This window comes from Lagopus leucura, unplaced genomic scaffold, assembly GCF_019238085.1.
Source record: "Lagopus leucura isolate 7727_CA_CO unplaced genomic scaffold, USGS_WTPT01 Super-Scaffold_100015, whole genome shotgun sequence".
Classification (NCBI taxonomy): Eukaryota; Metazoa; Chordata; class Aves; order Galliformes; family Phasianidae; genus Lagopus; species Lagopus leucura.
In genome coordinates, this window is record NW_024962269.1 from 968,912 (window position 1) to 994,982 (window position 26,071).

Consider the following 26,071-nt stretch of genomic DNA (forward strand, 5'->3'; position numbering starts at 1 on the left):
GGAAGGTGGTATTGGTGCCTCTCCGATCGCTACGGTAACGAAGGCTTAAATAACTGAGCAGACGTGGATGCTGGGTCTAAAAGGCAGGTGTAGAAGATGGGCAGCTGTCAGACAGACTCCCATCAATTTTTGCAGATCCTGCCACTGCCTGCCATCAAACATAACGCACACCTGATCTACATTCTAAATGAGAGCAGACATTTTCCTGAAGGAAAAATACACAAATTATTCCAAGGCAAAATGACTGATAGAATATCCAGAGCTCAGCCAATTCAGAAAGTTTCCTTCTAAACCAATAAAGCACACTTTGGAAACATCAGAGAGATGCTCCTACTGAGCAAATCCACTGAATGCACCCTTTTCCTTGCTCCCTCCCAACTTCATACATTCTTACCAGTGCCATGTTAGTATCAGTCCGTGCCTCCTATTCAAAATACATGGTGACATACAAGAACTGTGATACAATTTTCTTTATTAAAAATAATTTACAGTATCAGTAACATTTTATGCACAATTGTCATCAGCTGAACTTCTGGTAAGATATCTATACAATACACACTGAACTTAAAACTTCAACTCTTTTGTTGGCTTTGAACAGCAGACATTGATTTGCAGTTGCTTAAATACGATTAATATACAGAATTTCATGTCCTTAAACTTAGGTGTAAAATGTATAAACATCAACACTATCCCAAAGCTTGGTCATTTGGGAGGGCACAAAGAGTAAATGCTTAGAAAAACTGGAATATTCTTCTCCAAATCAAACTGGAGAGAGAATTCTAGGTTAAATACGTCTAACACAGTCACTTCTTCAAACAGGAGTATTTCCTCCTATGCTTTAAGATACTAGAAAGTCTAATTGAACAACGCTTTTTTTGTGTGATCACAGCAATCCTCTGCCTGCATTGTATCTATCCTGCCACTGCCAGAAGCAGGCTTCCCTGCTGCCCATCCCAAGCTCACAGATCCTAGCAGTGAGCTCAAAGTTCAACGTCCTGCCTTCATTGCCAAGCTACTGACCCGACCTGACGGCACTCCCTGCTGCACAAGGGGAGGGGGGCAGGCACACGACCATGGATCATGGCAGCTCACTACTGGGCGAGAAGCAGAAGATGGGTACATAAACAGTTCCCCTCAGCACCTACCACCTGCAGGCATACGTGTCCTAAGGGTGGGAGTCAGTCTGCACAAGTCACAAAGATGCTACGGACATCGGTGTGGTTGGGAGAGGACCCACAGCAGCCACAATAGCAGGAGCCTCCAGGCTGACAGCATCTGCACTCGGAGCTGTCTTTCACTGACATTAAGGCATAGGAGTGCAGCAGATTTTAAGTAGTCGCTACGGTAATGAAACCATCACACTTCTGAAGAGATGAGTATTGGTGGCAATAACTCTAAGACACAGCCCTTGAAATTGCACTTCACAATACTGGTTTACCTTGACATGGCTTGGATCACTGTCTCCTGAGGCAAGGAGCGTCACTGCACCGGGAGGGCAGGAGGCTGAGCCCCACTCAAGCACAAGCAGTTGCACAAGTATTTTAGATAGCCCTGCAGCTGTACTTCATTGATCTCCTGCACAAAGCACCACTGTGCATCAGCTCTAAAATCAGATCTGTTCCTTAGTAATGAACATGCATTTTTTCCAATTATGAATATACCTTTGAGCTGGAAAAGAAGTATTAGATGCTGTTAGACAAGTAGCGAGATCTCAATTCTTGATAAAATTACCAGAATGTACCACAGAACAGAAACCCATCCAGCATTCAGTTGAATACAGTATTAGAAAATGCATTGATGTATTACCCATATCAGTGGTATGAGTCACTGGAATAGTTTTTCTCATCTCAGCTAAAAGAAAAACACAGCAAAATTATTGGAACAGGTTATATAGAATTCCAAACCGTACGGAATTTTGTCTAGCAAAAAAAAAGGTATCAGAACTATGCCAATGGAATTGAAGTTTGCAGCTGAACTGTCTCAAAATTATGTTGTATTGATCTAACTGTGTCAGGGTTTATTTTTCAGGTTTTTAGGCATGTCATAAACATACTATTTAAGGATGCCAAGAGTGCACATGTTGGTTTGCACGTCAGCTGGCTTAGCATCTAGTTACAGACTGAAAACATGCAGTAAAACTAATGGAGTCTTCTGGCAAGTTAGGACATTTAATACAATGTTTATCAAGATCCAAAAATCTAAAAGCAAAATCTTGCCAATTCATAGCAGGTTTCTGCAGCTTTGTCCTCCAAAAGCAATCCATCACTCTACAAACAGAAGTGCTATCATGAAGCTGCTAAAGATACAGGAGCACAGAAATACCTGAAGCTATCAGTAAAGACAAACTGGCACAGATCAGAAGCTCTCAGTGACCAAGCTAAGTGGTAAAACAAAAGCATTTCTGCAGAAACTGTGCATCTTCCATTAATGTTAAATACAAAACAGTTTTTATAAGCAATAATTTGATTTAGTGGAGCTGCAGTGGCCAAGAGCCAAATCTGTTCAGTATTCTGTGATCTTCGGCAGGGGAATCTGATGCCTGTTTGGAAGAGCTGCAAACTAAAAAAACATTCCAAAGCATTAATTAAAAGGCAGCATGGCTACCTCAGCAATTTAACATGTGACAAGTGTAACTGATTAGACATAGGCTGCATATAAAGCAGAGTAATTAAGGAGTCGTAATACAAATTCTTAAAGGTTAAAATACTGAGGGAAGTTCTCTGGCAAGTGATATCAGACAATACAGTAAAAACCAACGCTACAAAGGACAAGCTTGAGGAAGATATGACAAAGCTCTCAACTGAAGGACACTGCAGAATGCTGGGGGGCTGCACTTCAACACCAGCCATGTACTGTGGGCATTCTCTCACAAGCAGAGATATACTTCTATAGCCCACAGCACTTCATGGGTTGATCACTTTTCCATCTGGATCCAGAAGGGATATAATGCCATACAATAAATGGGACACAGGGGGCCTTATGTGCCCATCATTTTAAAAGCAAGACATTCGAAACTGAAGATCTATTTTGAGCTCTGGGTGCCAAAAAGGCAAACCATCCATCTGTTTGCCCTTTAACCTTCCATACCATCTGCTATGTTTAAACCAACAGCAGTACACAGATTTACAGGTGCAAAAACTAAGTGGAAACAACTGCAGAAAACCTTCTTACATAATAATCTTCAGCACAATCGGTTTGAGATTTCACACGGTTTATTTACAAAATGGTCTGAGAAAACATCCCCTCCATACTTACAGCTCTCTCTGCCATAACACACGTCGATTTTAGCAATGTTTAATAGCACCATTAGAATATTATTTAAAATCAGGAAGGATCTTGCTGCAGTTACAATGATTCACAATCTTTTACATCCATGGACGAAGTAACTTAGAGCACACTAGGGCTGCCTGCAGTTCCACAGTACAGATTCCTGGGTTCACACAAGGCATTTTCAGAGTTACCAGTTAGTGCGAGGTACCCACAGTCAGTAGCTACTATAAGAATCTTCGAGCCACAAAGTTTAGACTTCCACCATTTTTGTATAAAGTTATCTCCACATCGTTGTCAAACAAGGCAAACACGCTGAACACTTTCCCAGTGCTTGTCTTCAAAACAAAAGCAAAGAGACACCCATTAGGAGTTTCCCTTTCACTTCCCTTTACTTACTTTCAGTTAGCACATTAGAAGCAAGTTCTGCCTAACACAAACCAATTCAATCTGATTATCTGCCACTGCACAACACAGACACTGCTAGGAGCAGAATGAAGACTTAACCCAACAACACGGTTTTGATCCGGTTGAAACTGTGCTACACACCTACTGTTAGCAAGAAAAACCTACATCCCTACAAGGGCACAAAGTACTACCATATAGATACCTGACACAGGATACAAAACTGAAGCCTCCCTCAACTAACTGTGCCTTCATCTTCAGAAGAACACAAATGAGACTCAATTCTGCTCTAATGCAGCGCCCATAATTGCACTTCAGTACAAACTTCAGGCCAAACTATCAGTTTACTTTCAAAGAAGATGAAGTATTTTTTCCTGCTTCCAATCATCAGGACCGAAAGCACAAGTTAACCGTAAGTGTGATCAATAAGAAATTCAAAGATACTGCAGATATACCTTAATATCCAAAGTCATTTTGGGCGACAGCTCTGGAGGGAATAATATAGAGAACTGCTCTCTGCCAGTGAGACCCAAAGTATTTGGATTTTCTCCAGGAAGAAACTGAAGTGGAGCTATGCCAATTCCAATCAATTGGCTTTTATGGACTTTTTCATAGCTTTCAGCTAGGACAGCTTTAACACCCTGCAAAGATACAAGCAATTCTGTATTTCAGTACAAAGTTAAATGCAAAAGTGAGCTTCAAATATTTTTATGTAGAAAGTCCTGCAGTTCAGGCATATAAGCACTTTGTATGAAGCCTGCAAATAGGGAACATTCTAGCTGTAAAACTAGACAACAGCAAATAAACCTCAACAGACCCAGACAGTATGAAACAGTTTCAGAATGCATAGTGACTGTGCTGTAGCTGACAGGCAGCAAGCCCCAGCTGGAATACAGCTGCTTCCTTTACTCCAGAGCTGTACAGAAATAACTGGCTAACTCAGAACATATCCTGAGTATTATTGGAAATTAGTTTATTATTAAAAAAACTCTAAAAACCTATAAATACTCTGCAGAATCCAATCAGAGTCCAGCACTGGATGTCTAAGTTACCTCAAGAAGTCTGGAGGCCTAAATGATCTCACATGGTCATCAAATTCAGAGCTACCCTTCTGACCAGTCATTCTCCTCCATGAAGTCTTTAGCATAAATTACTGTTAAGCAAAATGCAGGATTGCATTCAACCTTGAATACAGGTTCTAAATGTTTATGCCCCAAATTAAACATTATAAAAATATTTTTAGATAATAAAAGACCCCACAACACCAAAAATCACAGATATCAAAAACCAAACTAGCAGTACCAGTAGAAAAGGCCCTTTTGCTGCCCAGTCTCTTGAGCTGCCCAGTCCGTACTTCTTTCCTGCTAAAATAATTACAGGAATGCCTTCTTTCTGGTACAATTCCGCTGCTTCAAACACATCTAGCTGTGGAACAACAAAATTAAACAGCCTGAGTGAGTGAGATCTTAATCCGTATCACAATTTTGAAGCAGCTTCCTAGGTGCTCTTACCGTTTGTCCTGATGGAAAGTGAATTGTTTTAGGAGCTGGTTTTCCTATGAACTTGTTCAGAAGCTTGATATTAGCAAATGTACCCCTTGTCATCACAGCATCATTACCCCGCCGAGCCCCATACGAGTTGAATTCACGAGGTGTGAGTCTAAAATAAGAACATTTAAGAAGGAAACCACTTTTTCATTTGCTTTCAAACAGTGCTGTGATTACTCTAAGTACTGCAGCATCACTCAAAACCACTAGGTTATCAGCACAGGATGTAAAGAACTATTTATCAAATACAATCATAAATCATGAACATGTAAATAATTGCTAGATTATTCATAAGCAAAGCTGCAATTTTAAATGCATCATCTATTACTTCATTATGAAGCATTATGAACAGTACAGTGCTTACAGAAGAATCATGCAGCAATCATTCCAGCTCAGGAGTTGCCACAGTAAAGCAGTGTGTTTACTAATCCCCTAGCAGCATGTGTACCAATAAACACTGCAACAAAAGTCACAGCCTTACTCAAATCAAATGACAAACTTAGGAGTAAAGGTTTATTAATTTTTCCCTTTCCTGTAACACTACTCATTCAAATGGAATGCAAGTTAGGATCAGTCTGTACTGCAGGCTATTGCTTTGTCACACTCCATTGACACTGATTATAATACTCCTTTACAACACGCCCAGCAGTGGTGAGGCCGAACCTCAAGCACTGTGTTCAGATTTGGGCCCATCATTACAAGAAGAGCATTGAAGCCCTACAGCATGTCCAGAAGAGAATAACAGAGCTGGGAGGAGTCTGTGAGGAGCAGCTGAGGGCGCTGGGACGGGTCAGCCTGGAGAAGAGGCGGCTCAGGACAGAGCTTACCCTTTGTTAGTCAGGTACTTAGCAGCAGCACTGCTCCTTGCAATGCTTCCAGCAGGAGATATGTGATCTGTGGTTACAGAATCTCCCAAATAGAGCAAGACATGGGCATTTTCAATCGGCTGCGGGGAAACCGGTTCTTTGGCCTGGGGAGGAAGGAAAACAAAGCGTTTTTTTTTCCTACTAAGAGCCTTAGAAACAAAAATATTTCTGCAAATGTTAAGACACATGGATACACAGACTCAACTTATTCCAGATATACAAACAGTATTTAGAGGACTGAGAAATATTATTTATGATAAAATCTGTTACTTATACAGTGAGGCATTACTGGAATAGCTGCTCCTTTTCTAGTACATAGTGGTAGATCCAGCATACTCACAAGTTTATCAAAGAAGGAAGGACATCTGATATAAGTGGATTTCAAGTCCCAGGGAAATAAAGGTGACTCAGGCGCTTCCAGTGAATTCCATCGTTTGTTTCCCTTCTATACAGAAGTAACCAAAACCAGAGATATTGATTTATGGCCTACTTACATTCTGAAAATGAAGACTTACTGGTGACCTTCTTTTGAGCTTGTTGTATGTTACAAGTTATCTTTCTGGATAGTATTAATACATGGTATGCATATCGGTCAAATTCTGATTTAATGTAATGGAAACAAGTGGCAATCCAATTATATTCAACTGGAAAATATTATAAAGCTACAATGCAGTGCACCATTTAGAATAAAAGACCATTCTCACCTCCATTTTCTCTTTCAATTCCTTAAACATAGATGATATCACACACTCTTCCTCCACTGTGTGTAGCTCTTTCCGCGTGGGCCAAATATCCCTTAAGTAGATACTTCTGCCATTAAAGCCAGTGCCTGAGCAAGATTTTAAGCAGAATGCTAATGAAGTCTTTATTACTGCACATACATTCATATATGCAGACACACACACAGCTTTTCAGAGAACTGTATCTGAAGAGGATTTTTTTTTTTTTTTTTAACTACAACACCAAAGCTTGCTGTGCTTTCTCATTAAATTCAATGTTGATGTACGCTGAAATGCACAGGAAGAAACCCCTTCTAGGCATGCATTAGAAGCAGAAATGTGAGAGGTAAAGAATACTCACCCAAAGGCTCAGTCTCGAAGTCTATTCTAACAGTGCCTGCAATAGCATACGCAACTACCAGTGGGGGAGAAGCAAGGTAGTTGGCACGGACACAGTCGCACAGACGTCCTTCAAAGTTCTTTGTTCCAGACAGCACTCCACAGGCAATGATATCACCCTGCAAGGCAGGCCCATGGTTATCCTCCAGGACCTCATGGTACCACAACAGCTTACGTGAGTTTTTGTTGACTGAGATGCACTTCTTGCATTCCGCTTCAAACACGTAACCTAAACCTTCAACACAAAGGCGTTTTGTTCTCTGGTGCTGCCCTTCCTTCTCCCATGAAGAGCTTCTAAACTTTTAGCAGATGTGCTCCCTAGCCACTTCAGTGAACTCCTGTCCTACTTCTTATATCCTTCTACTGTTTCATAGGAGAAAAATGCTGCAGCTGTTTACACACTGCTGATACAAAGCAGTCCAGGACATAAGTCTTGAAAATCCCTGCACGTTACATCCTTTCTAAGATTAGGTTCCATGTATTCATGTTAGCGTTGATATCCATGTGCCACACAGACTGTACTTGTTACACCTATTTCACACTGCTGTCTCCCTCTGAAAAGCAGATGCCTAACATCACACCACAGTCCAAACCAGGAACAAAAAGCTTTATTTACACAGAATAATGCATCTCTTGATCAGTTAGCAGGGCAAGATGTATGTTCCTATACCCCATAAGCCTTAGAGCTCTACCTGCTTTATTGCATTCCTGATGGCTTCTGGAAGGGGAGCAGTGTTTCCAACACACGTTGAACATCCATAACCAACAACCTCAAACCTACATTGGAAAAAAAAATAATAAAGTAGCACATAAAAAACCTGACAAATTGTTCTTCATCTTTTATTTTTTTAAGCAGTAATCACTAAGAGGAGTTTTTCTTTTCCTCATTTGGTAATTTGACTTTCTAGGAATTGCATTCCAGACACTGCATCTGATGAATGCAGGCAAGTTACAAGGTGATATTCTTGTAACCACCAACCTAAGCCAAGTCAAATATTTCTGTTCAGCAAGTTCTGGTAACACAAAGGCAGCAACATTCTTCACAGAGTAATCCTGTAACACTGCACAGCTGTATGGACAGTGTAATTGTTACAGCTACTGAGCAACCAAAAGCATGCCCAACAACAACACGGGCTGAACACTAACAGACTGCCCTTAAGAATTCACATCCAGCTTCCATTTCTGAAATACAGGACTAAGTGCATTCTGTGAAAGCCACTTACACACACAGCTTGTTACTGAAAGCCAGAGTTCAGCTAAGGGAAAGATGAAAGATCATGAAGTTGTAAGGTAGGAATAAAATGGAGTGAAGCTTAACTTCAACCAAACACAAAATTAAAAAAGGATAAACTAGCAAACTTATGAATTAGCCATCCCAAAAAGCAGAGCAAGTGTATTTACCAACCTGTACAAAACCCACATATACTACTTCCTAGAGTTCCAAACAGGAATCAAAACTTACCCAAGCTTACTGAGGTATGGTAATACTCCACTGGAACTGAGGTAATGTGTAACCATTCCACTGCCTGGTGACAGACTAGTTCTTATGTAGGGCTTCACCTCTAGGCCAGCTTCAACTGCCTTTTTGGCCAGGAGTCCTACAAAAAAAGACAATTCATATTTTTATGTCCCTTAAAAGAACATTTACATTATGCCAGCTTATTCAGCTGGGACCTCCAGTTTATTAAGTTGAAGCAACTACTTGTGAATAAAGTTACTTAATTCATAGCAATATAATTCAGATTTCTGTTCTCACTCCCATTAAATATTTTGTTACATTTTCTGTAACAAATTTCACCACATTCTAGCTGGCAGTCAGCACTGCACTGTCTGCTCATCTACTGACAAAGGCCACACAGCTTCAGAGGAAAGCTTGCCTGAGCCACAGAAAGAAAACAGTAAGGTCTGAGCAGATTTGGGGAAAACTAGCCACAGCTTATGATGGGAGGGCACCAACTCCTCAGCTAGTGATAAAGGCAAAGGGCAATTTTTCAGCTATCTGGATTTTCTCTCCACACTGCTGCTACCCACAGTGTTCAAGCCATTAGCATCCAGGATGAAGGCAAAGCTAAAGCCTACCTCCTGCCACAGCTGTGTCCATACGTGCATCCATTTGAAGACAGCCCTAAAACTTATCTGTAAAAATGCTACCAAATAATTTTGGAATTACTATTATTAATGCTGCTTTATGACACAAACTTTGAGATTGTATGACTGGAGAGAAACTTGCAGTGCATAACCTCCAAAACACACAGGTTTAAACTACAAGTCTACTGTGTGATAATCTGAGGTCGTTACAGAGAATCTACAACAGTGAAGGCAAATAATGGCAAAACAAGGCACAGTCAGCTTCCATCAGACAAACATACCTGCAGCAAGCATGACAGATGGATTGCAGTTATTTGTACAACTGATTACTGCAGCAATGACAACACAGCCATGAGAGAGCTCGTATTGGTTTCCTTCATATTGAACAGGTACAACGTCATTCTGTTTTTCAGCTGCAATCTGAAACCCTTTAACACCAGCCTAGGTAACAAAAACACGCATTAGCAAATATTCATAGGCTCAAAGAATCACAGGATGGCTTGTGTTGGAAGGGACCTTAAGGATCATCAAGCTCCAACCCCCCTGCCACAGGCAGGGCTGCCAATCTCCATCCAAACATTGCACTACACACAGTATGGCAGTGCAGGCAGATGAAGCAAATCTTACTTTAGAGGAATATTCAGCTGTCCCATAGGAAGCCTTCAAGAGAATTTTTAAAAGCCCTCATTTCTCCTCACTTATCACATACAGGGTTCTTCCTTCTTCATAATTATGTTAACTGCAACAATGAATGTTGCCAATGAATAAATGCCAGTCAAAGCGTGGTTGGTATCACACACACCTCCTGCTACAAATGAAAGATTAAGCCCTTAAGAGTAGACATCTGATTTCGTAGATTTTTTCTGAATTAGAGCCATTCCCAAGGCTTTATTTGGAAGAGGACTGCAACTAAAAGCAGAATGAACTCTCCAGCCCCTCAGCACTGTCAACCATCATCAGCTATGATCTGTCCCCACCACAACAGACCATTCTGTATAATACATCTAATCACAAGCCAGAAAGGCTAAAGCCAAGACAGAATTTTGAAATTAAGTGGAAACATTTCCGATCTAAAGCTATTGCTAGACTTCAATTTTAATGAGGAACACTAAAAAAACCCACACTAATTCTTACATCAGCTGTACTCTTAGATGCCTATGCATCTTACTTACAAAAAAAATGAGCTGAAGAGTGCTCTCTGAAGTGAAGTTAAGCTTCAAGCAAAAATCCCTTATTAGTTAAGGTAGATGAAAGTAGTTAAAAACCTCTAACAGTGGGTACTTTCAAATCCTGGAAGTATTTCTGCATCTCTTAACACAAGATGATTTTTCTTCTTGTAATGTTGGGAAAATAAGTGTTTAAAAAAAACTAAGAAAAATAAAAAAATATTCTCTGAACTTCCACTAGTTAATTCTGATGTTTTCCCTCCCTACCAACCTAAATTGGCCAAGTAAGGACTTTCCAGTGTCACATTTATGACAAGGTACACCTAGGATTTACCAGCTACTACCTTAGGGACTCTTGTCAAGCAATAGAAGACTTCAGATTATCTGTTCACATAGTAGTAAGTAGAGCTCAGCAGGTGTGCAGGGAATAAATAACATTTACGTGGATTTTAAGAAGTACCTTTTGAAGAGTACAGCAGTTGTACAAACCTTTTCATTTAAGCAGGTTTGGAAGTCACTTTTCATGTTACTGACAGCCACTCTATCTTGGGATCTCTTGGGGCCACTGACATGAGGAATTATAGAACTTAAACTAATTTGCACTACCTAAAAAAAAGAGAAGAGAAAAGCAGGCATTGTCAGTCCCAGTTTCACACTGTATTGAATGTAGAGATGCTCAGAATCTGTTTTGTTTCAAATGCCAGTGTTTTGAGACATTATAACCAGCCTCCAGTTCCAAGCTGTTACACTGCACCAGGCTGTTGGTCACAGGAAAGCCCAGGTTAGGAGGCACCTCTGAGATGGAACCCAGCCTTCCATTGTAAAAGCAGCCCATTCAGCCAAACCCTCAAAAGGTTCTTATTATTACTCCTAACTTTTCCATCACCCCTAAGACTTGCATATGTACTTGGGAGTGACATGAATTCAAGATCTATTAGTTGAAATGAACATTATTCTACCTCTCCTCTTCCCCCCGTGCCTGTCCATGCCTTAAAGCATGCTCTGCTTAGAACTGTGAGTTAGTAAATGCTACTTAAAGTACCAAAAATCACGGCAGGAGACAAAACTTAAATCCACAGCTGTTACTTGTTAGGAAATCAAACGAAGAGCAGTAAGTCATTTCAAGCATACCTGGGAATACTCGGGTTCTCTGGAAGAACTCTCATCATTTCTAAATAGCTTCACAGCTTTAAGATATGCTTCCATAACCTCAAGCTTGGCCTCATCGAAACCTTCGTAAATTTAAACATGATAAAATTGCATAAAAACCCCACCAACTCTCAGAAATTAACACTTCTAATTGAAAACTGTCCTTGAACATTGAAAGTATTTCCTCTTCAAGGCATACCACTACATATTAAGTTCCCAAAGGAACTATTCAGGAATGATACAGAAATTAAAACACTGGGGAAAGTGTCTGGTTTTTTTTGTTTAACTTTCCCTCTTTGTATTAAGGAACAAAATAAGCTACTTAAACATCACAAATTGTAGCTAATTAAACTTACAGATTTGCCCCTTAAGTTTATGAAGACCCTCCAAATTAAGACTTACTTGTTTAAGAGAGATCACATGTTTAGCTGATAAAATCCAGCAATGCTGGCTACTGTTAAGAAATCTGATTTGTTTGCTCTGTGCTGACCAACCCATGCACGTTTGTCATTAAAAATTCTTAACTCAAACATATCAGATTTCAGCTTCAGAAAGGCTTAATAATTCAGGCAAGCTTTCTCCTTATGTTTGTTACTCTGTGATCTTCTCTATTAGTTCTACCTTGAAAAGAAATGGATATTCTTCTGCCTTAGTTTAAGTTGTCAGTGGAAGTCTTCAAATGGAAGAAATCACAGTGAAAATCATAAACATGCTGCGTTTTGATTCACTGTTTCATGATCTTGATTTGGTTTTGTAGGGACATTTGATTTTGCACTGCCATGTATCTGAAACTATTACAGTGAATGACCTTGTAGGATTTCATCTTTACCTGCATGCTTTAAGTGCTTCAACGTCACATTATCAACAGGGAAAAAGCTCAGAATAGCACCGTATTCAGGACACATATTTGCTATCGTGGTTCGATCTGCCACAGACAGTTGGGAAACTCCACTCCCAAAGAACTCCACAAATTTTCCAGCGACTTCAGCTTGCCTAAGATGCTGTTTAAAAGAACACAACAACACTTGGTATGCAAAGAAACAGTGGAAGCAATGCCTCTTGCAAACAGCAAAAATACCCACAACCTATGAGATACTGAGTACTAAATTCAAGGCTGGATGTTGACACTGTAAGACAGACTTCTATTGGCAGTGGTGTTTTTCAGATGTCCAAGGCAAAAACAGATGGATGCTTCTCAAAACATCACACCAGAAAGAACGTTTTCAAAGCAATCGAAGCTCTTAAATGCCAAGACACTGGCTGTCAACCAACCAGAAAAGGAAGTTTTGTGCCACGCTGGCAAAGCCCTGGCTTCAGAAGGTACATTTTTTAGTTATACCAGTTCATAACTACAGATAGGCCTTTTGTCTTGCAACACTTCAAGAAAAAAGGGTACCCAGAAGAAGTTTAAGCTAGAAGAGAAGCCTACATGCTATCAAAAGAATAGGAAAAAAAAAACAAACAAGGATTCTGTACGTTCTTTCCCCTACAAATAGGCTTTATCTTTTTAAGAGAGCTTATAAGCAATCCACTACATAAGACAAACACTCCAGAGGACTATTAAGCAAAAACTCTTAGACATTGTGGGAATCTTCCTGCATTACTACAACTAAAGGCATGCCAAGAATCCTGCCAGGATTTCACTTCTCAAAACCCACGGGTAGCTCTGCCCCAGCAGGCACTGAACTCACCTTTGTAATGCCCAGAACAATGTCTATGGACGTAGCAAGTGGGCTGGCTGTGCCCGTCAGTTCACACCCAACCACCTCAGGCAGAGTGAGAGTAACCGGCATCCCCAGCATCACAGCTTCTGTTTCAATTCCCCCAACACCTGCAGTGAGAATATTACCTTGTTTTTCATCAGTCTAAGTAAACAGACACTAAATATTTCCAAGTTCTGAAGTCTAATAAAACCCTTCCTATGAGTCTAGAGGCCACAGCAAGAAATACAGGTGTTTTCTATTACATATTTGCACATGAAAAAACAAGCAAGACTACTGCTGAAGTTGTTTGACTTCACATTTAACTAGAAAGATATTCTATTTCTAAGTTTTACTTTCCGCGATGAAGAAAATCTTAATCCAAATTATACAGTACATGCACAAAAAGCAATTAGGATATCAAAGGTTTTTGGTTCTCCTTTTTGCTGTTTTCTTTAAATTGCATCAAGCAGTTTTTTATGGAAAGAAATTTCAGTAGAGTCAAAAATAAAAACCACATTCTGAAGATTTACAACTGAGCCTGAAATTCTAGGAAGAAGAAAGTATTTCTCAATAAAGCTTCAGTAAGCCTTTCAAACTGCTGTCAAGTTACTGTTAGCATACTTACCCCAGCCCAAGATACCCAAGCCATTTACCATGGTTGTATGAGAATCTGTGCCAACCACGCTATCTGGATATAGGAAATCTTTCACGTCAAATACAACTCTTGACAGATACTCCAAATTAACCTGGTGTGCCATTCCAGTCTCTGGTGGTATGATGGAAGTGTTCTTGAAAACTTTTGAACTCCACTGTTTTCGTTTTTCCAGAATGAGGAAGAGAGAGATTTTTCTCAGGGATTTATTCCATTCTTCTCAGAACACAGTTAAAACAACAAAGCTGATATGCAGTGCAATAGCGTTTGCTACTTATGTGCCTCGTGCTCATTATTCCAACAGTTACAAGAGTTCCTTGGATCCTATGCATTCTTAAATGGTTAACAAACCCACACACTCCATTCTGAATCCATAGCTCCTAGCTCCCAAATGCAGGGCTGTACAAGGCTCTTAATTTCTAGCTCACGCAACCGATTTTCAAGCACAGCCAAGACTAATATTTAGACAACAGAATTAGCATTAACATTCACCACAGATTTCAGTTTAGGTTTTACATACCTGTGTGGGACTAAGGAAGCAATTTATACAAGTGCCTTACTACATGCAAGCTCAGGATGCCACATAGCTACAAAAGAAACTGCCATGGAGGCTCGTAACAAAACCCAGCTCAGTGGTTTCCCTCTTCATACATACAAGCTGACCTGCAGCTTTTCTGAAAGCCTCCTAGTCTACTTACATGAAAAGATTTTTAGATCATTTGATCAGATTCCTAAGCCACATTAAATTAGGGGATGAGGATCAAACACCAATGCTGCAGATCCCTGGCTAGAAGGAAGCTGACACTCACCACAAGATTTACATTCAAAACAACTCTGCTGGCACTGCTGCCTAGTTTGAGAGCAGCAATCCTTCAATATCAGCTTCCATTTAATATTTCTAGTTTCATAGGGTTTGCAACACAAGCATGGACAAATAAACTTGTTATCTGAAAAGCCCATTGTGATCTACAGCACAGAGTTCATGAAATATAAGTCGACTGCAGTTTAGTAAGTGCTTACTTTGTCCAGTACCTTCACACTGACAACACCAAACCAATCACTATCCACTTTTCCAAATCATTTAAATCTTCTCTCCCCTTTACACGACACCTAGATTTACAATTTCTGCTGTCTAGCAATTTTAAATTAAAATCCATAAACCTGTTACAAGCCCATTTGATACTCACACTGAACTCAGATTTACAGCCTGACAAGCTACATTATGTAACGTTGAACACCAGGAGGCAAACAAAGCAAGATGTTACACCCACCAAAACATGCAATATACAAAATGCACAGGTGCACAGACATACCTTAAAAAACTGAAGCCTCTCTCTATTTCTGCCAAATTCCATCTCTTGATTTTTCAATACTGTCTCAGGCCTAGAAAGACAGCAAGTTGACAAGTACTATCACAAACTATTTCAAAAGTACAGAAGAACAAGTTGGTTTTGCTTGTTTGATGAAAGCCTAGTACAGCCTAATAACATGAATTTTGATATCCTAAGTGATATTCATTAAGATGCTGACATTCATTACAAAGGAGTAATCCACAATTTAAGAGTAACCTCTGCTTTGAGAAAGAGAACGAGGAAGGGAATACAGCAGGGGAGTTGGAACTAGATGACCTTCAAGATCCCTTCCAACCCAAACCAAACTTGATGATTCTGTGATTCTATGAATATACCTGCCTTGCAGCAGGAAGAAAGAGAACCCTCAGTATTACAGAGGTGTATTTTATTGCACACCATGACCTGTGAGGTGTCACAAGGTTAGCAGTGCAGTGTTCTACAGAGCCCCGAAGGACAGCCATCATTAAACTGCAGCTTAACAAATGACACTGCTGGTTTCCTGCCAGGATAGCTAAAAACATCACTAATTCTGCATTCCCACACCTGTACTGACCAGAAACATTTGCATATCTGTAAAATTACAAACACAACCAGTGTTTAAATTTTACCCCAGTCAGGCACAAAGAGATAGACACTTGAAGAGCCTGAGAGAAAAGGAATGGCAGCTGAAAGAAGATTACAATTGTCACAGATTGAATGGACACAATGAACTGTTAAAATTGAAGACCTTTTTGAAGGAAATTGAAGGAAAAGAAACAGATGAGGATACCCTGTGCCATTACACACAAGCAGAATGTACAGTGCATTTCAGCTGTGTGATTAAGTTCAACTCTTTGAAAGATCAGATAACAGCAGGACAAGGGGAAATGGTTTTAAGTTGAGGAAGGGAAGATTTAGGTGGCTGTCAGGGGGAAGTTCTGTACTATGAGAGTGGTGAGGTGCTGGAACAGCTGCCCAGAGAGGCTGTGGATGCCCCGTCCATCCCTGGAGGTGTTCGAGGCCAGGTTGGATGGGGCCCTGGGCAGCCTGGGCTGGTATTAAATGGGGAGATTGGTGGCTCTGCATGTGGCAGGGGGTTGGAGATTCGTGATCCTTGAGGTCCCTTCCAACCCTGGCCATTCTGTGATTCATCACAGAAGTGATGTTTAGGCAAGTCCATAAGGGCTGGAAACTCCTCCAAGGATCCCACAAGTGGAGAAAAAAAAAAAAAAAAAAAAAAAAAATCAAAACTACTTTTAGCCATAAAAATCCATGTTTCATTGAGGCTTATCTGGTAATAAAGGGAAGTCTCAAAATGCAATTAAGAGCAGTATTCGCACTGTTTAGAGCGCAATCTCTATAGACTGTCACAAGCAGAGCTTAACAACACAGAACAATGCAAATAATCAAAGGAGCAAGTTTTCATACTCAGGCACTGGCTGAAGGTGAAAAGGGCAGAGGATAGGTGTGTTCTCTATCTGTGCAGAGAACTGCCCCGAGGCACGGCTCAGCTCCCCAGCACTGCAGGGCCCCTTGCAGCTGCTCTGACCCCGGCACGGCAGTTTCCGCGGCTGGCCCTTCAGCGGAGAAAGCTTTGCTGCTGTCGGCTTCTGCGCCTCACCGCCCCCAGGGTTCGGGGCGTTCTGTATTGCACTGCAGCAGTGAACAGAAGAAGAACATCAGTTTTGTTTGCCCTCCCCACCCCACAAACCATTTGGAGAAATAATTTAAAGAGGAGGAGATAGATCTCGTTTTATTCTAACCCAAACGCAAAGTGAACTCTCGCTGAATAAGCTCCCTCAAACGTAGCAAAGTAATAACCAGAAGTGAACTGCCCTGGATTGCCTGAAGCTCTGACACCATTTGACACCATTTACTCCTCCCATGTGGTCACAACAGGTCAGCAACACTCACAAACCACACTGCAGAGGCTAAACTCAGGGCTTAAACATTCGAAGGGCTGGGCAGAGCCTCATCCAAGCAGTGGCATATGCTGCATGTTTCTTAATCCAGAGCAGTTCTACACATTCATTAACGTCAGAATGATTTACAAGACAAAGACTTCTCAAGGAAAGAAATGAAGCTGTCCTATTCAAGGTGGCTTTTGATATGAATTGTCAAAGATTCAGATACATTTGATGCTCACATCAACTCAGTCAGAAAGCAGAGATTTGGTTTTATTTTTAAAACAAAGTCCATCTAATATGCTACCCATATTTGTGCAAGTTCTCCCATGAGAGCTAAGTAAGTAGTTGTGGTGAAAGGTGAACGATTTAGCAAATACTCAAATGATTAAAACAAATCATTGATTTTAAGTAAATCCCCTGCTCTCTGCTGCTTTAGCACAAGAAGATACTTAGTTATCTAATGGTAGAATAGCACAGGGCCACAGAGGATACCTTGTCTTTGGCTTATGGAATTAAGACCAGCAGGAGATGGCAATTGTATAAAAGCAGCACAAACCACCCTGGGGAGAAGGGTTTCTTATCATAGGTCAGCAGCTGCTGAGATCCTGCAAGCTTTCCAGAAGCCAAAGGACAGTGAGAGGCTTTATCGTTACAAAGCAGCACTCTGGGAGACTTCTTGCCAGCACTTGGTGCTGCTGATAATTTCAGGTCAGCCCCATTGAAATCGACTCAGCTGTCCCTGAATGGGCAGAACTGCAACAGCACACATGCAACATCACTTCATACCTTCTTGCTCTTTCCTCTGAGCTACTTAACCCAGCTGAAATCCTGCATGTACCTGGACATCCTACAGAAGGATGCCTCGCACACCCACACCCAGCTGCTACAGGCCTTTTCCCTGAATTTTTAGGAATTCAGGAGGAGCTCAATTGACACAGTTCTGCATGACTCTGGGAAGGCTCTGTGATGAATGGGGATAGGGGTGGAGGGGAACTACGTTATGGGAAACGTTCAGCAAATGTGGAATAAAATTCATGTTCTCTTCCGCAACATTATCTTTCTAGTGCAAGGCAGCCCCAGGCTGTTCTCATCACATTACTGCCTGTCAAGAGAAGAAAACCAGGCTGTCAGTCTTCCAGCTGTAATACTTAGCCAGACTCCTACAAGCATGCTGTCTCCATGGCCTTTTTTTCATCTGCAGTAAAATCAAGGCCTATATAAAGTCACAGTCATAACTTAGAAGCTGAAATTACAACCTTTCAGTGCATCCAGTAGTACTGCCAAGCCATTTCTCCAGAGCTGTGAGAAGGCACTTGCATTCAATACTAATCAAGAAAATAACTTTTAACAGTAGGAACAGCGCAAAGCAAGAATTACAGCCACTCCACCTCATTCTCTTGAGACATACTATTTTCTGGAAACCATGATGGATCCAGTTTATTTCTGCAATTTCTTGCCCAGAATTTGGGTTACTAAGTCAGCTCCAAGCATAACACCTCACAATCATTCTCTCTCCTTCTGCAGTATTACTTTCTCCACTTTTACCAGCTCTCTTTCAGGTGCTATCAGGTCTACTTTCAAGGACAAAGATTTGAGAAGTGATTTACCAGGGTAAACAGACAGTTTAGTAGAGGGTAAAGGGCATGGTTCATGAAAAGAGAAGAAAAGAGATCTGTTACCATTTGCTGAAATCAATCTGCAGAGAATGGTCAACAGTGAGATCAGTCGGGCAGGCAGGATTGACTTTCACAGGATCTCCTCCAGCATTTCTTACTGCTTCCCTCATGGCAGCGAAATCCACCATTGCTGGAATTCCACTAACAGAAAGAAAGCAAAGTAGCACAATAACGTGGGATGCACGTGCATTACACTCACAAACCTCTTCGTAAGCCCAGACTTGAGTTCTATTTCAGAAGTTAAAACCCTACTGTTTTATTCTCCACATTTTGGAAGTGAATGAATTGGCACTAATTCACAACAAGCAACAGCACGTTTTAAGGTAACAGACCTACAAAATACAGCAACACCTTCAAGAAGACAATTATTTGCTCTTTTGCCTTGCCATGTTTCTGAAGCATAATGTTCTTCACTTTAAAACACCACTTTTAGATACTTATTACCTTATAAATACCTATATGAACACTGCTCAAGCTATCCTTTAATACCCTGGTATATATTACTACTCTTCTTACAAAGCCACTCATGTCTGAAGCTCACAGCATACTACAGAATCAATACTCTTGTTACTATTACACTGATAAGCATACTTGAAGCACACAACTGAAGAGAGAACACAGCATTATTTAAATCATTTTTATTTTGCCTGATATCCCATTACTTGATTACCATCACATTCTTTCTAAAACTCTCTTGTTCATAAATACATCATTAATTAGTCTCCAGGACATCTTAAATTTAACATTCCCAAGTTGCTGAAGAACAGTCCTTACATTACAGTTACGCTGTACTCAAACCACATCAAGCTATTATCTTCAGAGACTTTAATGTATGCATCATTCATTGTTTCAACTGGATTACACACACTGGTGGAGCATGCAACATTTAATCTCCAGTTGTGTGAAGCACAAACTGTGTTTCAATGAACTGTCAGCCATCTGGCTACAATCTAAACGCCTCCACTTCCATTTGTGTTTTGGCATTAATCCTGTGAAACACCCACTGTAGGCCAACAGCTTCAGCTTCACCAACCTGCAGTAAAACCAAGGCACCCTAAGGAACAATTCCTCTTCTCGTGCCACACGTAATCGTGACGTCTCTGCTGAACAGCAGAAGCACTGCATGCATTTCTACTGACAAAGAGAGAAACTTCAGTACCCAGCAGCGAGGTGCTGTTTATTGCCAACCTGAAGTACACGTGCTACTCGCTGAGCTCTCACAGGTTATTTGACATTTTTTCCACACGCTCACGTATGCAAACACTCTACTTACGTAAAATCTTGAAGAACAACTCTGGCAGGACAGAAGGGCACTTCGACATCGTTCTGCTTTGTTTTCCAGTCTAAAATGTTCATAGCATCTGTTTCTTTCACCAGGAAGCCATCGCAGTTACGGATGCTGGATTCAAACAACACTCGTATGGAATAAGGCAGAGTATCTAGGGCAAAACAAAACAACTGGCTTAATTAGTGCAACACCTCCAACTCATCATGTCTTTATGAATTACTATTTCACATTTCTAAGGAGGTCCACTTCACTACAAATCAGAAGGGAGAGAGCTGTGGGAAACAAGCTGCCTAGCTGCTGTGGGGTTTGATCCTCGCTATAGAAGGTGGAACGGTACAGCAGATGAGTTGCATTGAATTTGAACTGAAGATGCCAGGGTTTGCACTGTGTGACTGCACTGTGTTACACCAGCAGCAGACAGGAAGGTATGCTGTGCTGGCAGGAGATGCACACGAGGCATATAGAGTTGGGGTTACCAATCAAACAGAATGGGAGAAAGGCAACACTTAGTGGAGTATACTAAGAGCTTTTTGTTTGTTCATTTCACCATCTCACTACTTGAGATATCAAGCCAAGACAACCAGTGCCTGATATTTTCTTCTTCTTCTTCTTCTTCTTCAAAAAAAAAAAACACCACTGTGATTTCAGGACCAGAAACTCTTCTGATACGTGCCATAAAATTAAACATTTCATAAAATACAAAGAACAACATTTCACTAAACATAACTTCCAGGGCTTTGTCTCTGATCTGGGCTAAGGTACTGAGAAGAAACAGCTTCCTGGCATGGTAGAACTGAGGGAACTGGAAATGAGAAAGGAAAAAACTGGGAGAAAAGGAGAAGCATCACTGCAAACAAACAAAGAATTCACATTTTCCTCCATGCATCATTCTTTGCATCATAATTCAAGCAGACAAATAATTTAATAACAGTGAAGTATGAACAAATTAGTTACAAGAAGGGAGTTAAACAACTCAGGTGAGGCTTAAGTTGATCAGTAAGTTCATCCACAAGCTGCTAATAAAGATTTACTGTTCTCATCATGCACCTTGCTAAGGTATTTACTGCTGTCTAACCCCCAGACAAGTCATTCAAAATAATACAGAATCATCATCAAAACCATATTTGAATCAACTGTAATAGCACCATTTTACTTTTAAGTCAAATTACCAGAACAGAACTGCTTGACTTACTCCTTACATGCACAGTTAGCAAGGGGTGCTGTTCTGTACAGGTAGCAGTCATCAGCAGTGCAGGATGGATGACTTTGCTCTACCAGGGGCTACCAAACTGGCAGAGTATCCACAGCACTGTGCATGGTTTTGGGCCTCCCAGAACATGGGACATCTCAACAAATCAAAGCACACCCAGTGAAGGGCCGCGGAGATGGTTACAGGCTGCAGAATGTGTCACAGAGCTGTGAGAGCTGCACCTGCTCAATCTGAGGAGAGAAAGCTAAGTGCACTAATTGTAGTCTTTCACAGTTGATTGGGAACTGCGGAGAAGGTGAAGCCTGCCTTCTAAGAAGTGCATGCTGAAAGCACAAAAACAGCCACAAGATGCAGGAATAGAGACCACAGTCAGACACAAAGAAGATGATGTGATGGGGAGGATGGGTAAGTACAGGATTATGAGACACAGTGGAATCCCCATCCTTGGAGATTGAAGTGAGAAAGGCTGTTCAAGTCAGCCCCAGTCCCAGCAGTAATGCAGGCCCAGCTACCATTTTACCCACAACAGATTACTATCAGCAACACAAAAAAAAAAACAAAAAAAAAAAAAAACAAAAAAAAAACACAGATTTCCCCCCCCAAACAAATCACAAATAAATGAATTAACAGTTGCATTAGAAATCTGATTAACTTAAACAGGCACTTATTGTCAGACCATGGTCAGAAGCCCCAGGGCAGAGCGCAAACAGGGCAAGAACCAAAATTAATGCTCTAGCAACAAATTCAATTAACAATTCCAGATAATGGATTTCTTATTACAATCATCCACACTGCACCTAAATTCAATATCTTTCTAATATTCAGTTAATACAAGGCTTCCAACTTCTGCCCATCAATTTCTATTGGAAGAGAAAGACCACCCTAACTAACCTACTCTGCTTGGATTCATTCTGTGAACATTTTCAAATTCCACTGCTGCTCCAATCTTTATTTGGACATCTTAGATAGAAAGCAGTATCTTCTGTTTGAATTTTCACTACAGGCCCTTCAGAAAAACAAAAGAAACCTACAGAATGGGCTGGTTTTGCTGCTACCACTCCACTGCTTCTTCTCAGACAAAGCAACAAACAGAAACATTTTGCCCCTTCCCATTCGAAAGATTAACCCCAGTATTACATTAGAAACTTGCAAGAGCACACAGCTGTTGCACAAAACTTGGAACAGCCCCTGTTGCACTAGCAAGAGCTCCTCCCTCTTTGCTTCAAAAACAGGGACATAATTATTGCTGCCAAACATGGGCTTGAAGTGAAATACTCTCTGTGATTTTTAGTTAGGAAATGTTCTTGAATATTCTTGAAATCTAATGTTTCTGAGCATGTTCAGTGTATTTTTCACCAAACAGCACAACTGAAAGAAGATCCCAAGTACCTCTAATATGTACCTCAAGTATCTTAAAAGCTTAACACGAAAGCTAAGAAAATAACAAAAATATATTCTGATCACCTTCAAGAGTAGAACCCATTCCAGCTGACTGTGACCCATAGCTCTCTCCTTCTGCATTTCTGTCCCATCCCACATCACTGCACAAATACTTTTTATCTTTTAGTAGCCATCCAGACACAGAGCCCAGTAAAAAAAAAAAATATATCTTTTGGGCAGCTATTAGTGATATATTGCCTGCTAATGACATGCTGAGATTAAGGATTTGTTTGTACACCACCAAAACTCACCCTTCCACAGCAACCACAAGAGCTATCAATCAACTTCATAAAACAATAACAGGGGAGAAAATTATAAGCTTCCAAATACATGCATTAAGAACTCACATACACAGTGCACCTCCTAACATTTCACAGCAGTAAGTGGTGCACATGTACTGCAGGTACTGCCCTCATTACAAACGTAGAAGTTATCATTACCATACTTGGTGCCTCCAAGCTTTGAGACATTGTAGAACCTCTTTCGTGGATGGTTTCTTAGTTCTTCAATTATGGGCTGGTAAGGGCTTCCTGAAAAAGAAAACACAACAGAGTTATGGATATCATACAATCTTTTGAGTTGGAAGAGATCATTAAAAACCACCTGGTCCAACCCCCCTGTAATGGACAGGGACACCCACAGCTCCATGAGGAGCTCAGAGCCCCCCCAGCCTGACTCTGAATGTCTCCAGGAATGGGACATCCATCACATAACAGGGCAACCAGAGAGCCAGAGCCTCAGTAACCGTAGTGCCAAAAACTTCTTCCTTACATCCAATCTAAAAGGCCCCTCTTTCAGTTTGAAACCATTTCCCCTTGTGCTACCACAACAGACCTTGCTAAAGAGCCTGTCCCCTTCTTTCTTCCAGCCTCTTTAGATACTGACAGACCACTCTCAGGTCACCTCAGAGCCCCCGGGCTGCACAGCCCCAGCTCTCAGCCTGGAGGCCTTCCATCGCTCAGGTCATTTTTGTGGCCCTCCTCTGGATGCAATCCTACAGGTCCATGTCTCTCCCATGCTGATGACCCCACATCTAGATGCAGCACACCAGGTGAGGTCTCATAGCACAGAGCAGAGGGGCACATCCTCCCCTCACCCTGCTGGCCACACAGCGTTGGATGCACCCAGGATATGTTTGGCTTTCTGGGCTGCAAGGGCACACTACCAGCATACCTGTGTTCTACCCTTACATCCCCCAGCTTGTACTGGCACCCAAGTGCACACCCTGCTCTTGGCTTTGCTGAACCTCATGAGGTTCTCCCAGCCACAGCTCAGCCTGCCCAGGTCTCTCTGGATGGCATCCCGGCCCTTGGGCGTGTCAACCACAGAAGGCCAGGTCAATGATAGAAGACTCTTAACACCAAGTTTTCATTTCTGATTTCACCAAAAATAATACTCCTCTGGGGTTTTACATCAATTACATATGGAGATGTTTTAAATGGATTAAGACACTTGATGAGATAGCTGTGTGATTAAGACAAACATTAATATTACCAGGTATGCACAGGTCATGCAAATCACCAGTGTAGCCAGAAGCCTTAACACACGTTTGACCTTTATTGTCTTCGTTGACCATCTACAAACGGACTAAATGACTCAGATAAGGACAGACATGTTACAAAGCATAAATCACGATGTGCCAGGCTGACAACAAACAAGAGACGAGAACAGACCAACATATTAAGCAAAAATACCTCTTCAGGAAGACCACCAGCTCACAAAACAAACGTTTTAATTCAATCGCTAGCAAACTAAACGGGCAGCGCCAACGACAGCTCATCAAACCTGAAGAATTTCATCGAAGCTTTACGGAATTCAAACCCGGATCACAAAGAGCCGGGAGAAAATGGACCCGGCTGCGCCATGGCGGGGCCGCACGGCGAGAGCGGCACAGCGCAGCGCTCCGCAGCACCGCCTTTGTCTGCCGCCCGGCCGCCCCGCACCGCACCGCGGCCACAACAACAGCGGACAAAGGCTGCGCCGCGGGCAGCCAAACAACGCAGCACCCGAGAACGGGGAGAGACGCGACGGCGGCGGGCAGGGATAAATAACGGAGGGCGAGCAGGAGCCGGCGCCGAGCAGCGGCAAACGAAGCGGTTCCTGCGGGCGGTACCGAGGGTCCCGCAGCGGCGCGGCGCACAGCCGCCCCCCCCTCCACATCCCAGCCGAGCGCCGCGCGCTCCTCCTCCCCTCAGCGGGGGCCGCGCTCCAGCCGGGCCGGGACCGCCGCACCGCCGGCCGGATGAAGGGCCGAAGCGAGGCGCGGGGGTCCCGCCGGGAGAGCGACACGGCCCTCGGGAGCGCGGGCGGCGGCCGGCCCACTCACACCGACCTGGCCTGATAGCGTCCATCGCCGGCGACCATATTAGCTCTGCGGGGAGGGGAGCGGGATGCCGGGGGTGAGCGGGGCCCGGGCGGGGCGGCTCGGCTCTCGCGAGATTACGCCGCCCCCGCCCAGCTCCCACCTGCCTCTTCGCCGCTTGCGAGATTCGCCGTCGTGCGGCTGCGCGAGGAACGCGCGGTGTCGCGAGATCTCGAGCGATGGGCGGAAGTGGGCGAGTGAAGGCGCAGAGGCGGTCCGCTCTCGCGAGAGCTGCGAGTTTAACGACGTCGGCCGCGGGGCGGGGCTGCGCCGGGAGGCTGGCGGGGCAGTTGGGCGGCACGTGGAGGAGCCGCTGGGAATTAAGGCTGGTTTCTCCCCCCCCCCGGGATATTAATTATCTCAGACCGCTGTTTATTCAGCGATGGCGATTCCAGTTGTCTCTGTGAATGTTGCTCTAAAATGATGGCGCTCCAGAAGTGAAGTTTGTTTTAACCCTTTCAAGAGCTGCCGTTCGCAGCGCTAAAAGCCCTCCCGCAGCCCCTCCGTGACATCCGGCAGGCTCCCAGTAAATCAGATGGTAATGCTGCTTACAGATAGCTGCAGATGGGGTCTAAAGTTCAGGCCGACTATAAGGAGAGGCTCAAGTACTTCAAAACTTAATTCTGGGGCTCAGATTATTTTATAGACCAAATGGTCTATAAAATCACACCTCATCATGATCAGTTCATAGCACCAAGGGTGTTCAGCAGAGTCAATGTGCTCATTTTGAAACAGACCATATAATGAGATGGCAAACTTCTACTATTGCAAAATCACTCTATTTTCAGGTTGCAAACAATCACTTTTCCTAGTTGCTCAGCAGGGTCTACGCATTCACAAAGTCTGTTCTCAGAGATAATGGGAAGAAGAAGGGCTTTGTGTGCAGATTGAGTCCT

General features: G+C 42.3%; 1 protein-coding gene across 2 annotated transcripts; it reads right to left on the reverse strand.

The window, feature by feature from the left end:
* Nucleotides 1-455: 455 nt before the first annotated feature.
* IREB2 (iron responsive element binding protein 2) lies at nt 456-25,266 on the reverse strand. Of its 2 annotated transcripts, XM_042875748.1 has the most exons (22): nt 25,146-25,266; nt 23,254-23,343; nt 20,149-20,314; nt 18,879-19,016; nt 16,721-16,945; nt 15,275-15,344; nt 13,935-14,118; nt 13,298-13,437; nt 12,436-12,607; nt 11,589-11,689; nt 10,947-11,063; nt 9,573-9,732; nt 8,666-8,801; nt 7,896-7,980; nt 7,166-7,322; nt 6,790-6,914; nt 6,426-6,530; nt 6,047-6,189; nt 5,184-5,331; nt 4,975-5,097; nt 4,128-4,313; nt 456-3,605 (listed from the first exon to the last, which is right to left on the reverse strand). In XM_042875748.1, exons 1-22 carry the CDS (start codon nt 25,162-25,164, stop codon nt 3,495-3,497), a joined length of 2,901 nt encoding a protein of 966 aa, XP_042731682.1. In that variant the 5' UTR covers nt 25,165-25,266; the 3' UTR covers nt 456-3,494. The 2 variants fall into 2 exon arrangements, with proteins under 2 accessions (XP_042731682.1, XP_042731683.1); XM_042875749.1 differs by lacking the exons at nt 23,254-23,343; nt 25,146-25,266 and adding an exon at nt 19,909-20,006 and having other exon boundaries at nt 20,149-20,228.
* Between the last annotated feature and the right edge of the window lie 805 nt (nt 25,267-26,071).